This window comes from Megalops cyprinoides, chromosome 18 (genome assembly GCF_013368585.1).
Source record: "Megalops cyprinoides isolate fMegCyp1 chromosome 18, fMegCyp1.pri, whole genome shotgun sequence".
Lineage (NCBI taxonomy): Eukaryota > Metazoa > Chordata > Actinopteri > Elopiformes > Megalopidae > Megalops > Megalops cyprinoides.
In genome coordinates, this window is record NC_050600.1 from 4,202,712 (window position 1) to 4,219,349 (window position 16,638).

Genomic DNA, 16,638 nt, shown 5'->3' on the forward strand with positions numbered 1-16,638 from the left:
GTTTTCAGAAGTACGGCTGAAACCTGAACCCCTTCCACAGTAACTCTTACGGTAAAGCAGGAGGCGCAGGTTATTAGCGTCGCTTCAGAGTGTGTTTGACTGCGTGTGTTTTGGATTCTGTGATCTAATCAGTGTGATGTATGGTAGTGTGTGTACTTGGCTTTCCTTACTTTCGAGGCTGTCCAGTCAGGTTGCACTTGTGGTAGGGCTTGAATGGTGTTGTGCCCACTCTCGCTGGTCTGGGAGTGTTGTTAGCTTCGTCTGACGCTGTTGCTCATTTAACTTGAACGGATACGCTCCCCTGCTTTTGTGCTGGAAGCCACTCTGGATAAGAGTCTCTGCTAAATATTTAATGTAATGTAATCTCGTAGAGAGTGCATGTGTCCTGTTTGAACATGCAGTACATCCATCTGTGTTGGAGGCTTATGGAGGTTAAAACAGTGTCTGCAATCCCGTATAACAGACTATACCAGTCCCGTCAGCACGCTCACGCTCACTCAGCGATAACTCCCACTGTCTCTCTCAGGCTCAAAGCGACTCCCTCCCAGACAGTGCTGATCTCCCACACACGCCACGAGCCCACTGTCACCCTGTCTCTCTGTCAGCAACATCACCATGAATAATAGCCCCAGACGGGCAGTAAAAGAGGAGAGGAAAGCAGGAACGGATCCACACACCCAGAAGATGGGCCGCACTGCAGATGAGTGTGTGTGTGTGTGTGTGTAGGCTCTGTTTCAGGTTACACACAGATCCCCAGGATATGATTGGTGGGATGCTGCCAGTACAGATTTACAGACAGCGCGAGTCACCTGGTACGAGCTTGTCCGATCACATGACCTTATCGGGAGGAACGTAAGGACAGAGGGCTGCTACCTACAGACAGAGTGCTGACAGCACACTCTGTGGTTGCAACACGCTAAGAGAACAGGGAAACGCGAGAAGATTTGAGTTATTTTGGGACTGTTTACGCCGTTGCTGTTGGTTCAGATCTGGGCTTGACGGTTGTGCTGCTGCTGTGTGATTTTCTAAAGACTCGTTTAAAGGAACCTGCAGAGCATTTATGCTTCCTTTGGGGGGGGGGGAACAATTAAATTGGAGCTACGGCCCCCATTAACCTATTTATTGTAATCTCATAGTCAATCTTTAAGACATACATAATTTCAACTCCTCAACCAACTCAGTATTAATTTGAGGGGATCTGTTTTTGGATACTGAAACGTGGTAATGTTTTAAGTAGCCCTGTTAAGGCTGGATTTGGGGAGTTTGTGGAGGCACCACATGTTGCCTGAAGAGGGAGACAGGAGCGCCTTCTGCTGGACAGAGGTGGCAAAGCAGCTGAATCACAGTCCTTCTCACATACAGGGCAAGCTTTCATAGAACACGCTCCAATCTTTTCATTTAGCGCCAACATAATTCATTACACACCAATAACTCATCTGTACATTCCAGAGATGCAGTTCATGTGCAGCGCACTATAGAAATATGAATACTTAGTTTTTGCATTTCATCACTTACCAAACCATATTAAAGAGAATGAGATGGAGATTCAGATGTGGTGCCTTATATCATATTACATTATTCTTATTTAGAAGACATTCTTCCCCAGTGTGACTTACACAGGTTTACATAAGTGGTATACATGTATTACTGCTGAAAGAATTTGTAAATTCCAAACAAGTGAAAGATTAACTGGGGAATTTACTTGAGCAATTCGTTCAAATAACTCCAGTGGTTTAACTGCAGAGGAACAAAATCTAATCTTTATTGTGATTTAAAGATATCGGTTTATGTTAAGTGGCTACAGTGAGAGTCAGTCCCAGAAATCCCTCTCCCCCCCCCCTCCACTTTCATTAGCCTGGTGTGTCATGCATGAGCGCGACTATTTAAAACGCAGATCAACAGGAAACGAGTTTCTCAAGCTACTGAGAAAAACGAGGATGACTTCCCTGATTGCACTAAAGGAACACAGCAACAGGCAGAGACGTCTGCTAGCGTGCTGCCAACAGCTCCCAACCCTGTCAGTGACAGCGGTGCATAACGTACACAGGTGTACATAGTGGTGTTTTCTCTATACCTGTGTATCATCTCCATATTAACAGTATCACAGTTGCATCAATCTAAAGCAGTCTCTCTCCACCTCTGGTAGCCTGTATGAATGCCTGTAGTGACTAATATTCACTCCTTCCTAATTAATCAGGTCATCTTTCTTTAGTTTCTGTAACATTGTTTTCCTCAAATATATCTGAATCAGTCTCAGTGGATCACAAGGTTACTGTCAACTGCAAGCTAAATTTAAATCTGAAAAGTTACTAGGAATGAAAAATGTCACTAGTCAAAATAACTAGCTTGCAGGGGAGTGATCACACACACAAAGAGAAAACGATGGGTGTCAAACTGCAAAACTGCACAAAGTTTTACTAAGGGTTCTAAAGGGAATTTTAAAAATAACACAAAATACCATAAATATATCATTTAAATCTATCAATTAACAGAGATTACTGTGATGACTACTCCCGGGTACAAAGGTGTACAATGAATATGGAACTCAAGGGACATCGATCCCTACGAAAAGAATGCGGGGGTGCACCTGCACTGATGACGCAAAAGGTGATCAAAATAGCCCACTTCTCCGTGTGGCGCAACACACACGCACACACACCGCCAACTACATAAACGGGCCTAATTGGACATCAAATTAATTAAATAACACAACACTCTGGTGTTACTTACAAGCTACCTGACCGGCTGTCTCGTTCGTGCCGTAAACAATTATACAACTACACAGTAGCACATGCGGGTAAACTACTTAACTAGCAAGCGAGCATGGTAACTCTAACTATTCCGGGATTTTTCAATGACGTTACACGTTCCCAGGATTATGAATGAAGTCTGTACCCAAGAATCACAAAAAAGGAAGATGTGTCTACTAACAACACACCCCGCACTCAGTGATCGTGAATGAGAGTAAACATTTACGGATTTTGTTTTTACCTACAAGTGATGTCAGAAAATAAAATGACTGATGAGTGTAACTACCAATAGTTACCTTGTAAATTACGTGATTGTGACCATGTGACTTTTTCCTGGATTGTCATTGTGGCAAGCTCCGTGATAGACGCAGCTTTCGCCCAATAACAGGTGAAAACAAGGACAAAGGCGTGCAATTCCTGAGCCTAAATTGTTGCGGTGGTTGTATTTAATTTTATTTTTTATTTTTTGTAATCGCAGACGGCGGAGAACGCACTTTTGCAGCAGGGGCTGCTGTTTACCCAACGGATTATTGGTTTTCTTGGCAGCTGGGATCCTTCTTCTGTCGTCTGAACTGGGTAAGAAATTATGCGTCTGTCTTTATTGATAGTTTACCTCCATAAGATGATTCGCTAGCTGTCTAGTAGCAGGGTAAGGCTTTTAGCTAACTAGCAAAACTCAAGCCATGGGGAATTGTGAAATCGTGGACGCATTTCACGCTTGCATTGGCAGGAGTAGATAGGCAGTTGACGATTCGTGGAGCTAGCTAGCAACCCCAAATTTCACTGTTCAATGACCGATGCTGTCTAAACAGGCAGCTTGCTAGCTACGACATAAGGTTTACTGTAGCGGACCAGTTAGCATTGGTGAGCTACCTATGTAGTACTTAGCGTGTTGTTTATTCGCTTAGTTAGTAAGCAATCAAGATGATAAAATGCCCATGCATTGGCTTGCTAGCTATATTAACTGAGTTAGACTAGAATCATGCCTTGCAACTTGTTAATGTGGCTAGTTTGTTCCCAGCCAGCCAGTCTGTTATCCAGCTATTGAAATCCGCTAGGAGGAGAGCCACGCATGCGTGTTTGAGAAAGAGGCTGGAGAGCAGGAGGGGGGGGGCTATCGTGGGTGTTTGTTTAAGCGAAGGGCCACATGATCGCCCCTGTTCGTAGTTTTTAATGTACTAACCTAGAATCGCTAGCCAACCAACTAGCATCCCCACGCTAACACGCTGTGCGTAGAAGTTTTGGTGGATTTAAAAGCAACAGCTCGGAAAAACCACGATGCCAGGTAGGAGATACAACTAAAACCCATTACGATACAAGTCACCTCCGCTTGAACGTTTTGAAAAATTGTAGCTAGCTAATCTTGACCTGATTCGGTGCATCATGACACGCACCAGCAGTTGCCGTGTCTGTTTCAGTCAAATCGCATCGATCCTTTGTTGTGTAACGTTAATGTAAAGCCAACGTAAGCGCGTCAAGACATTGCGCTTTGACTTTCAAATTAGTCCAGTGAGGAGACGATTGTAAGGTCGAAACGAGTTTGCTAGCTTGCTGCCCCAACAAAGAAATGAATCGTACCTAATTCGTTTGTTTGCTAGCTAACCAGTTAGCTATATGCGAACCAGCAAGCTAACTTGGCCACATCTTTCAAGGCCGTTGTTCTCGCTAACGAGACTAATGTTAGCAAGGTATCTGCATTATTTACATCAACGTTGTTTTCCTTTTGATTTATGTCATTGTTTTGCATTTGATACATTTATACAAACCTCCTTTATTCGTTAATTTCTCTAACGTTAGCTAGCTAGCCAGCCAGCCAGGTCACAGGAAGCTAGCTATCTGACAGGAAGAAGATCTTATACGTGTAGACTAATTGGATATTGTGTCCACTATCTCATTTGCTAATTTTATCTTTCATAATATATTCCTCAATCTCAATGGCAAGATCGAGGCGGTTATCCAGATGGGTAGTGAGATGGTTTGTTGTTGTTCGTGGCCAGTTTCCTTATTTGGAGCCTTGTTGAATGAGTCCCCGCTGTATTAAAGCGTAGCCTAAATGTTGCTAGCTGGCTAACTTGCTGTTTACTTAATCCCACCAGATAAGTATGGAGGAGCCTGCGCGCATGAAGTGCGGAGATAGCGGTGCGTTTGCGCCCGATCGCAGGGCGAACCACGTGGGCCCTGGGCTGTGACGTCGCTTCTCGCTGGCTGGCGAGCCCATTTTTGACACACTGGAACGCTGCAGTCGACGCAGCGTGGCGTGTTAGCACTGAGCCGCCGGAGTTGTGCAACTCTTCAGCTAACATTAGAAAAGGACGAGTCTGAATGTGATTGCCCGTGTTGTGCCACACGTAGCCTATTTTGCCACCTGGCCAGCTATTTTGAATGTCTGCCATTTTTTTTATCAACCACCTAGCTAGCTCTTATTTGTCTTGCTCGCTGCAATACCAGGTGTAAAGGCCACGCTTTTGTGGTCAGCATTATTGCAGCTCGGTGGTTTCAAAAGGGTTCACAGTCTTAAACAGTTAGAAATTTGTTACGCCGAGTCGACTAGGAAGGGGTCTTAAAATTGTCTTACGCGGGTCAGTGGATTATGATACATTCATTACGTAGCTCTGACTGTCCGATAGCTGAATATGTAGCCACCATGGAAGTACAGATGAGCCGAGCGTTGGGGTATAGTGAGTGTTCGGTGGAAAGGCATTACGCAACGCGCTCTGCCTTTGCGCTGTTAGTCCCAGCGCTGCTATTGTTTCTTACAAACAATCGAGAATTTGTCAGCCTCTACGGCCTCTTGAAGCAGTTACCATTTATCTTTATGTTGTTCCTTTATAGCGGCTAAAAACCACATTATTTTACATGAGAACAATATGTTGTCCCATAAACCGTGAATTAGTGGGCTACTTTATAGTAGTGTTGCGGTGCGATTTACAGAATGACTAACGATACAGAAATAAATCGTGCTTTTCTTTGCGCTAGTGAAGCTACAGCAAACGTTGCACGCTTAAGCACATAATCAAAGGGAAGAAATATGAATCATATAACTAAAAACAACCATCGTTAGCGCCGGTCAAGTATTATCTATGCTTCGAACCGATCGGTTATATAAGGATCAGGAAGGTACTGTATGTTACGAGCAGAGTTCCCTTGTGTCGTATTTCGTCCTGTTATTAGGCTTGTACCTACGTGTCAGAATGGTAGGATTAATATAGCCTCTGTGTTAGATCAGGCCCTCCACCCTTTTGCTGCCAGAATGTATTTGTGGGCAACTGAATTACAAAGTAGATGTGCGATTGGCAATGCGTAACTAAGCCGGCCACATTTTAGAGATTAAAGAACGCCCGCTAATAAAACACAATCAGCATATTTATTGTGTCTAGTTGTGAGGAATGTAGTTTAAGTTTATGTGGGCCTAACTATACGTCTTGTACATTAGACACACAGATAATTTACCTCTGAAGTTGAGCTTGGCTTCGTTACAGCATGTCTCCTCGTGCCGCATGTCTCGTTGCTTATGCGCACGCAATCCAGGCAACTCGAGCAACTACATAACAATATTATAGTAGTGCAAGGTTATATTATGAACATTTATGCAACACTGTTTTTAGTTAATTTACACATCAGACTACAACAGTGACTTGACTGCATGTTCTTTGCAACATCCGAGAGCTGCAGTTTGGAGCGGCACATTGCAGGGTTGGGGGTTTGAATGCCATGTACAGGGACACTTCGCTTTGTACCCTTGAGCCAGACAGGCTTGCATCTTCTAAACTGAAGTTGAAATAGAGATCAGATCAAATATTTGACTTTGAGATCACTAATCATGTATATGGATCTGTGGCTCCCCCTGTCTTGGTCCCTAAGACGGCAAACAGACAGGACGCTTTCAAGTAGACACTTATAGATGCATTTACAGATGCAACACATGCATTTCTACTATTGATCAACAAACTGATGTTGTAATTTTAATATTTCAAACATTCAACCACATTTCTGTTGCCGTTGATTAGTCGCATTATGTTACTAGAAAGGTTATTATCAAATAAGAAATTGTGGGTATTTCTGATTAAAATTCTTGAAGCAGAGGCCTGTGTGAAGCCGTTGGCGCTCTTTGTTTTCGTGTTTTGAAGGGCTAACAGATTGTGTTTACAGTGAAAGAGCTGGTCTTTTATGCAGTGTTTGGCATGGGAGCGGAGCAGGGCTCTGTCGGAATATCAAAAAAACCGAAGTCAGTGGAAATGTACGTTTCGACTGAGCATGTGGGGAAGGTGTAGGGGCATGGCCTTTAGACAGATGCAGTTTATTTCTGTTGTCAGACATTGCTCAGTGGTAGTGAGATAGCCCTGCGGGGGGGTCCCTGCACAGCTACTGTAGCACCTCTTCCTCTTGCGTGTGCCGTGTCATGCTCGCATGGTGAATAAAACCAGTCCAGGGAGACCACGAAAAAGTGGAAGCTGTGCATGCATTGGAGTTAATGTTGTGAATTAATTAGGGTCTTAACGGTCTGTAAAGCATTGAAATGCAGTAATGTCAGATGAGGAAGCGCTCCCAGTGGCTTGCAGTGGGAGTAGTGGGACTGTTTGTCTGCCCCCATTTCCACCACGGGGCGGTAAAGTAATAAGTCCCACTTTGTGGTCCTGCTGTTTCGGGGGAGTAGGGGTGTGGGGTGGGCAGCCACGTTGCCTGGCGTACAGACGCTCCATGTTTGTTGTCCCTGAAGCGCGGGACTGGAGGGGGAGATGTTTATCTGGGCTGGAGTTTCCTTCCCCACACCCTCTCTGCTCTGCCCTGGCCACACCCGCAGTCCTCGGGGGGTCCGCGGGCTCGAGAGCGCTGCTCCTGTCGGAGGGGAAGAGGTGGCTGGAAGTGAAGCTAAAGCTCTCGTTTGGCTGTTAAATATCCATCTGTCTCCCCCCTTCTCATTGCCCTCCTCGTCCTCTGTCTTGGGACAGGTGAACCCCTGCTTCTGGAGCCTAGAGATCCTGCAGGTGCAGGAACTAGCCCATACTGCTTTTTGGTGAAGTCTGGTGAAGTGATTTTTGGATTGGATAAAAACTTAAGCTCTGGCGGTGATGAGGGTTTGGATTGGATGAAGATTTTAGCTGTGGTGATGTAATGGGTTTTGGATTGGATAAAAAAGCTTTAGCTGTGGTGCTGTAAACAAGGGTTGGGATTGGACAAAAACGTCATCTCCACTGGTGTAAATGAGAGTTTGGACTGAGTAAATGCTTCCTTTGACACAGGGTCGTCCATGCCAGGTCACCCTGTAAGGCCTGTGTCTGAGGATGGGGAACACTTGTTAATCATTAGACTCATACAGTAGCTTTTAGGCAGACTGTCTGTCATTCCATGTAAAGGAGCTCTTGCTTGAGGTCTGTGGCTTGGACTTGACAAAAGTAAGGTAATGAGTGCTGCATCTTGATCAGAAGGGAACCTGCAGGGTTGAACTGGGCTTGGCAGGGCCATAGCTTTCAGGAGTGTTGGGGCTGTGCTGCTTACAGCTCCATGTAGTTGTGCTTGTTTTGCTGTCCTGTCGTTGGACCAAGGCGGTTCTTTCACTAAGAGGTACAGGTTTTCAGGGAAATCTGAAGTAAAAAAAAAAAATGGACAGCTCTGAATTTCTTTAAACCTCTTGTGTGTTGCGGCAGAGTGCTTTCCCCTCACACTGGGTGCTTCCCCATCTGCTCTCTGTTACTCTGAGAGAGGGCTTTCCCTTTTACTCCTCACTGCTCAGAATACTGTCGCTAATGCTCTTCACTACGCTGAATGCACTTTCCCTGTACTGAACACTTTCCCCAGCTCATGAGTGGCAGTTAGGGAATGAACAATGCTCAGATCAGGCTGTAAATACCCGTCAGTGTGCTCAGTGTCTTTAATGACAGCCGAGTGACATTGAAAGTGGAGAGGGAGATGTGTTCCACGAGGAGTCCCTGGACCTCAGCTTCAGCAGGGGCTGTGTGTGTTTCTGTAGCTCATCTTCGGCTTCAGCGCCAGTGTGTGTCCCTGTAGTTCAGCTTCAGTGGCAGCAGTGTGTGTTCCTGTAGCTCACCTTCAGTGGCAGCAGTGTGTTCCTGTAGCTCACCTTCAGTGCCAGTATATGTTCCTGTAGCTCATCTTCAGCGCCAGTGTGTGTTCTTGTAGCTCAGTTTCAGTGACAGTGTGTGTCCCTGTAGCTCAGCTTCAGCGGCAGTGTGTGTTGCTGTAGCTCAGCTTCAGCGGCAGTGTGTGTTGCTGTAGCTCAGCTTCAGCGGCAGTGTGTGTTCCTGTAGCTCAGCTTCAGCGGCAGTGTGTGTTCCTGTAGCTCAGCTTCAGCGGCAGTGTGTGTTCCTGTAGCTCAGCTTCAGCGGCAGTGTGTGTTCCTGTAGCTCAGCTTCAGCGGCAGTGTGTGTTCCTGTAGCTCAGCTTCAGTGGCAGTGTGTGTCCCTGTAGCCCAGCTTCAGCAGCAGCAGTATATTCAGCTTCAGCAGTGTTTGATTGGTATGGTGCCACGATGGATGGGCTGTGTGTGAGATCCGCTCTGCTGGAGAGGAAAGTTGTAGAGAAATGCGGAACTAGGGGCAATACTGACGCTGCAGCCTCTTATAGAAAACATTCTGCAGGTGTGTTTTTTTTTTCCTGTGACAGTTATTCATGTTCTTCAAATAGGGCTTGCACATTTCCTACTGGTTTTGGTTTCGCATGTTTGCTAATCTTTTCCATGTTTGCTGGAAGAGAGTGTGCTGGTACTGTGTGGGAGAGCCTTTCTCTTCCCCTGAATATTAAATCAAAGGGACTGTGTCTGGGAGTAGCACTGAAGTGTAGCGTATGGGTGACCACCCACTCACACACGCTCACGTTATGACACGCGTCTGACCGTACAGGCCACTCGTGCATTGCCTTTTCACAGGTCTGTTGAAAGACCTCCATTACTGTCATGAGTTACGGTGACGGGGGGATGTGGAGTCTTTGATCCCTGAGCATTGAAGTGTTTTATCAGGCCCATCTATTTCCTGTGTATTCAGAATAGAGTTTTCTGGCGTCAGTGTCCCTGTAGAGGCGCGTGAGTCAATGTGCAGCGCTCAGACTACACATTACACCGCGTCCCTGCAGAAGTGTGTGAAGTCGGCACGTTTGGTCTACACCGGGGAATCGCAGTGTGCCCTGCGTGAGGTGGGTGAAACTCGGCAAGGAGTGTGCAGGAACTGACAGGACTCGGCAGCATTTCGCCCTGTGGAGTCTGCCCGCTCGCCTCTGATGGAGAATACGAACATCACTGAGCTGACTACCTGACCAGATGAAGGTTAACACGCAGAGTCCAAATAGTGTCTAGGTTGAGGTGCGGTTTTTGTAAGAAGCCAAACTGCGATACTGATTATGTATGCTGCCTCGCTTTACTGTGGTCAGCGCCCCCGAACTGAAGTGTAAACAAAAGTGGACTTAATTTTTTCCACATCCTGGTGCTCACCCCCCCCCCCCCCCCCCCCCCCAGCAGAACAGAAGGTGTTTGTGTGAGACTGCATGCCAACCAGGCGAGCTGCTGACAAGCTCTCACAAATAATGCGTGAATCTAGGCTTGACTTTCAGTCAAGTCTAACCGGACTGAGGTCTGTCAGCCCGCTGGCAGGCCAGTCCACAGTAGTGTCGAGGTGGCTGGCGTGTGAGCCAGCTAGTTTGTAACATGAGCTGGTTGCGTTATGCAGTGTTCTGATACAAAGGTATCAGAACACTGCGTAACACTGTTCAGAAAGCTGATCAAAGTCTCTCTGATTTGTACGATTTATTTTTCCTACATTTTTGGGGTTGTTATATTCTTGAATATGCCCAAACTTGTTTTTGGGTTTTATTTTAGTAAAACAAATGAATTCCACTCCATTCGCCGAAGAAGAAAAAAAACTAAATTACAGATAAAAATCAAAAAGGTTGTTTCATTGGACTGGACCCTTGGGGAAATTAGCACAGTTAGCACTGAGAGAGCCATGTGACTCAGTTTGATATGAACACTCATGAGCTTGGATTCCGTGTTAGAGACTCAGAATTGCTTATGTTTAAAGCACTAATCTGTGCTTTTCGTGTTCCCACACACCAGCAGGGCTGCTCATGAGAACATGCCTTAAGTGGCTCCTCTTATGCAATGTTCAGACCTCATTAAAAAAAAAAAATCCTTCCTTGTCGGTGCCCCTGCAGCGCCACCTGCTGGCCGCAGAGACAGCCGCCTGCATTTAGGCAAGAGCTGGCCTCACTTCTGGCCACAGCGCAAGTAGAATGTAGTGGGGGAAAAGTGGGGGCAGCTGGATTGGAACATGTACAGAACTTTTGTCCTGACCCAGCACATGGGGGGGCTCCCTCTGCTGGTCAAACCCATGCATAACAGCAGTAAGAGTCTCCTACACTCCTCTTGTGCCTGTGTCTGTGATGGAACAATAGTTATAAGCCTGCACACGCACAAACACAGTTGTCTGCTCTTGCTCAGCCTGCTGCCGTGGACTTTGGAAAGCTCCAGCTGCCATGGTTGCACAACCTTCCAGCTGTCGTGACACCAGGAAGCGTTTCGTCCGTCCGTTGAGTGTTGAAACTGCATGGAGCCAGCTGGCTTCCGTTGGCAGTGGAAGCGGAGACCCAGGGCTTTCAGACCAGGCTGGACACAGTGCTATGTAGAGTGGCCTGTTTTCTTTATTAAACACACTAATGTTCCTGTGTTCTCTGTCTCCCTGCATTGCCACTGTGATCAGCCCCTTATCCAGTGTCCGAACCCAGACTCACAAGGCTAGTGTCCTGCTTTTCCCACAGTCCTTCCCAGGGTATGGATGGGTCAGAGCGAGGCTCTCTTTCTTGGTGCTGATTGGGTGGTTGGTATAAGGGTGGAGCTGTCAGACTGTGTAAGGCCTGTAAGGTTTTTTTTAAATAGAATTGCACGGGGGGGGGGGGGGTCCCAGCAGTGCGGTGTTCTGACATCCAGGGGCGAACAGGCCCATGGTCCTCAGGAAAGGGCAAGCAAAGTATTTACTAAAGAATCCAATGTTTTTTGTCAGTTCTCTGAAGAATTAAGATCGGTTACTGAATCCACACATCCGTCCAGTTCATCTGGTCCGGGTCGGATGGCGGAGGTGAATGCAATGTCCCGGTGACGGTTTTGGGGTGTGTGTCAGGGCGAGTGGGGCATCAAGGGGAGGGGGTCTCCTCTCACGGAGACGGTGGGAGGGGGGTGGGGGACACCTGGCCCCTGCTCCTGCTGTCGTGGCTGCAGAGGGAGGCCCCGCCGGGGTCCGTCTCCCCCCCCCCCTTTTGGCATGCAGGTATTTAAACTGACACTTTGAACCAGAACTCTCCGCTGCCTGCACTTACCGGAGACAGCATCAGGAAGGTGCAGTGCAGTCTGGGTGTTACACTGGCTCCTGGAGCGGGAGGATGACTGTGTGAAGATTTCTAAGGTTCTGTCCAATGTGTGTATGAATGAGTGGCTTCTGCTGGTCTGTGCCTTTGTGTGTGGGCAGGTAGGTGTATACACATGCAGGTTCATTTATGGTAGAATTGTGTGTGGATATGCTTGTGCATGTGTGTGTGTGTGTGTGTGTGTGTGCACAAGTAAGAGAGCTGGCCCTTGAGAAGGATAAATTTGACCAGTGAGATTAGCGTGTTCACATGTTATGTAAGTTTGACGGCAGCGCCTCTGCAGTAACATATATTGAAACGTAACATACAGAAGGCTCCTGTTCCACCCCTGGGAATGCTGCAAAATGAGGATAATTCAGCCTGAAGTCCCACAAACACTGCCCTGCACAGAGTACACTCACCCCTCTTTCATTTGGTCAAAGATACCAATCATGGCTGTCATTTTAAATCTGAAGCTGTCCTTCACGCTAAAAATACCCTGCCGCTGCCCTGGAGGTCACCCTCGGCTCCAAAAGGAGAACAATGGAAAGCCCTCATGTCCTGTTATTTCAGTACTCAAAAGAGTCCTGCTGTGGAACAATGAAGAGGTTAGTTTGTCAGTATCTGTGGTTAAGAGGTAAAACTCTCCAGACCACAGATGACCTTTGTGCAACAGTTACATTTGTGTTTACTCACGGATTTTTATATAGTAAGTTGAAGTGAATAGAGACGCATGTCAGGACGAAGCCTACGATACGTCTGTAATCAGAGAACCTTCTGTGAATGACTGGTGCATCACACCCTGTACTCTGCTGTTGATTATCTGCTTTTTTTTGTGATGCTGGCATTTATGTATCTTCTTTGTTCTTTGTTAATCTTCAGAAATGACTAATAATAATTTCCATAGTAAATTCCATTTAAATTTAGGCAGCTTGGGGAATGAACTGAAAATTGGTCATAATTTTCAATTACTAATTTTTTTAATTAATTGAGTGTCAGTAAATTCCCTGACCGAATTGAAATGGAATCGAGCCCAACTCTGACTCGTTAAAATATATTACTGCGCTCTCTACAGCAGTGTGTAGTAGGCATGGGATGGCACACCGTTATTTTTGAATTTTGTAAAATCCAAAAATGATGAAATGTTTTGTGGTCCCAATAGCATTACCCCGTGACTTAATTACATTCACATAGTTACTGAAGATGGACATGTTTGCAACCTCTTTCAGAAAGTAAGTAGTTCTAGCGGCAGTATGATAGCACCTGATGCCTACTGTGTAACATCAATATGAAATGGAAAAAAGATCTCAAAAGCCAGTATGCTTGTTCACTGACTAGCTACCAAATCCAGTTGCAGCATTTACATAATGTTTAAGAAAATGACTAAGTATATGTAGCGTAACAAGTTGGATACTTTCATTCATGGCTTCATGTAATCAACACAACTTGTTAATTTCAGTCTCTCTTGCCTTATACAGCTGAGTTCAGCCAAATATGGATCTCATTTATAAATGTGATATGGCACTCAACTACAGTACAGTGTGAATACTGGCACAGCTAGGGGTTTGATATCTGAAGAATGGAAGGAAAAAGAAAATAAAGTAACATCACTGAAGACGTTATTTTCTTAGTATTATTTCTCAGGGAATATTGTTTCATGATGATTTTGTCTCATGAGCTCCATTCAGCAAAACATATGGTGTTGTGATCTGAATGTATCATCTCATGCCTATTGTGTAGAGATCAGCGTGTTCTCTGTAGTAGTGTGTACAGATTAGCATGTTCTCTCTCCCGGTAAGCTTGGGTGTGTTGTCAACCTGTGACTGAGGCGATGGTGAAAAACGAGCTGTTTTTTTTTCTCCTGCAGGTGCGTTATTTTAGGAGGGAAGGTCTTTGTTTTTTGTTTTTTTTTTTTTTTTCCCCTGTGACGATGGGGGTTGGTGTGGGGACCGGTCGGACTCGTTAGAGAGAAGGCCCCAGAGAGCATGATGTGCGGAGCTTTCTCCCTGGAATGTGTCCGTTTCTTACACACACCAGCATACGTGCACGTACACATGCTCACACACATATATGCATACACACCCATGTACACTGCCACACATATAAGTGCACACACAGATGCACATATATGGACACACGCGTAGAGCTCTCTGCCAGTCTTAGCTGAGCGCAGCTGCGGTGATGGGGGGGATCGGGGGGGGGAATGGGTGGGACTGCTTTTGGATGCTGGTGGTGCCAGATTTTTCCTTTCCTAGTAATCTGAGTAATCTGAGTACGGTCACGTCCACATGGCAGAATGAACTGTCATTGGTTCAGATGTGCACATTCTGCAGTGTTGTTCTGGGGAACTGGAGCAGCTGGTTTTAAAGGATTGGCTATCTTTCATATGGAGATGAAGCATGTGTGGAGCCCCCTGGTGGCAGTGTGAAAGCACATCAGGATCACGTGTGGGTTGCCACTTCTGTGCGGAGCGCTGGGTGTGTGTGTGTAAGGTGTGTGTTGGTAACCCCCCTGTCCCTCGGCAGAGCCGGCGGAGATGAGCGGTCCAGAGGTGGCGAAGACGCCCGGGGGCAGCAGCGCTCCAGGGAAAGAGGGGAAGGAGCCGGTGGCGAACGGCCACGCCGAGAACGAGGCCAACCCCTTCGCCGAGTACATGTGGATGGAGAACGAGGAGGAGTACAACCGGCAGGTCAGCACACTGCTCGCTCACACACACACACACACTCACCATATATACACACACGAACACACACACCATACATATACACACATACACACCATACACACACACACACCATACACACACACCATACGCACACACGCACACACCATACACACACAGACACACTCTTACCGTAGCTGATCTCAGAACTGCTCATTCTGCCCCCTCCCAGGTGGAGGAGGAGCTGCTGGAGCAGGAGTTCCTGGAGCGCTGTTTCCAGGAAATGCTGGACGAAGAGGATCAGGATTGGTTCATTCCGGCCAGAGACCTCCCCTCGGGGGTGGGGCAGATCCAGCAGCAGCTCAATGGACTGTCCGTCAACGACTGCAGCACTGAGGACATTGTGGTGAGTCTGGTGCGCCAAGCTCAGAGTGGCAGGGCATTCTGGGGGCTGTAGTTCTCACTACAGGAGCATTATTTCAACAGTGTGTAGGTATACTGTACACATAATGGCAAGTCTGCCTTGGCTGTTGCCCAGTTACATTCAGCCCTGTCTAACCAAAGACCCAGGCACAGGTTTAAAGATCGAGGAGTAAAGGTTTTAGTTTAATGGCCGTTTTAGAGCAACCCCCCCCCCATGGGGTCAGGACAGTGGAATCACTGGCTATCTTCTGAAGCAGACCTCCTCAGTCCCCACCCAGATCACCTGCTGCTTATATTACTTGCTGTTTATTTTACACATATTATCATGGTGTGTTTTGGATTCTGTGATCTAGTGACAGATGTATTTTAGTGTACTTGGCTTGGCTTGTCTAGTCAGGTTGCACTTAGGGTAGGGCTTTAACAGTGTTGTGCTTACGCTCACTGGTCTGGGACTGTGTTAGCCTGGTCTGACACTGTTGCTCTTTAAACTGAATGGATACATTTCTGTTCTTTTGTGCCAGAAGATGCTGTGGATCTGCTACATAAATGTAATGTATTGTAATGTAATGCAATGTGATCACGGCTGGTCTCCTAGACAAGGAGTAAGTCTAGTCACAGACTAAGATATTTATTTTAATGGAGATTTCCACAGAGAGGAACTTCTTAGTCTACTACTAAGCTTAATCCCCATCTGTGAAACTGGCCCAGAGTGAGTGTTTTAATTAGTTAATGACTGGACCTGGTGTAGAATTAAAAAGTGGAGTGGAGTGGATGTGCTAAATCTTGTGGTGATGGTGGGCCTTCAGTTTTGTTTGCAGTGTGTCTGTTCTTTTGTCAGACCTTCACAGCCTTGTTGCTCACTCTCTCCCCCCCTTCACCCCTCCAGCGCAAGAGCAGCTTAAACCCCGAGGCGAAGGAGTTTGTGCCGGGAGTGAAATATTAGGGTGCCCTCCCCTCACCCCCCCACCAGGGGGCACCCTCACAAAGACTCTGGTAACCGCGGCAACGGCGGCCATGCCTACGCTCTCTCTGGAGGGGGGGGTGTGTGGGAGACGCAGCGAGGGAAATCTATAAGCTTTTTATTTCCGTTCCTTTCAACGTGTAAACGGGGGGAGGGGGGAGGGGGGAGGGAAGTGTTCCTCTGGGGGCTCTGGACTTCCATAGCATCGTACTCTGTGTAGAGCTTTTTTTTTTTTTTTTTTTTTTTTTTTTTTGTTTCTGTTCTCTCGATTCAAAGGACCGATCACGTGAGCTCTTGTGCATAGCAGTTTGTTCCTGATCAGGTTGTATTTTTCCCCTTTTTCGTGGGTTTGTGTCTTTAGGACTGTGGTGTCCAGTGGTGGGGAGGGAAATGGGGAGAGGGGAGCGGTTACTGGACACAACACCGAGACGGTCAAATGATTTGGCCCTCATGACCTTGGTGAACCAACAGGAAAGCCTGTGGGAGGGATTTACATA

General features: G+C 46.6%; 1 protein-coding gene across 1 annotated transcript; it reads left to right on the forward strand.

The window, feature by feature from the left end:
- Positions 1 to 3,863: 3,863 nt before the first annotated feature.
- On the forward strand, positions 3,864 to 16,309 carry LOC118793494 (polyadenylate-binding protein-interacting protein 2B-like). The gene is made up of 4 exons (XM_036551707.1): positions 3,864 to 4,035; positions 14,621 to 14,784; positions 14,990 to 15,163; positions 16,067 to 16,309. Exons 1-4 carry the CDS (start codon positions 4,029 to 4,031, stop codon positions 16,121 to 16,123), a joined length of 402 nt encoding a protein of 133 aa, XP_036407600.1. The 5' UTR covers positions 3,864 to 4,028; the 3' UTR covers positions 16,124 to 16,309.
- Positions 16,310 to 16,638: the final 329 nt, after the last annotated feature.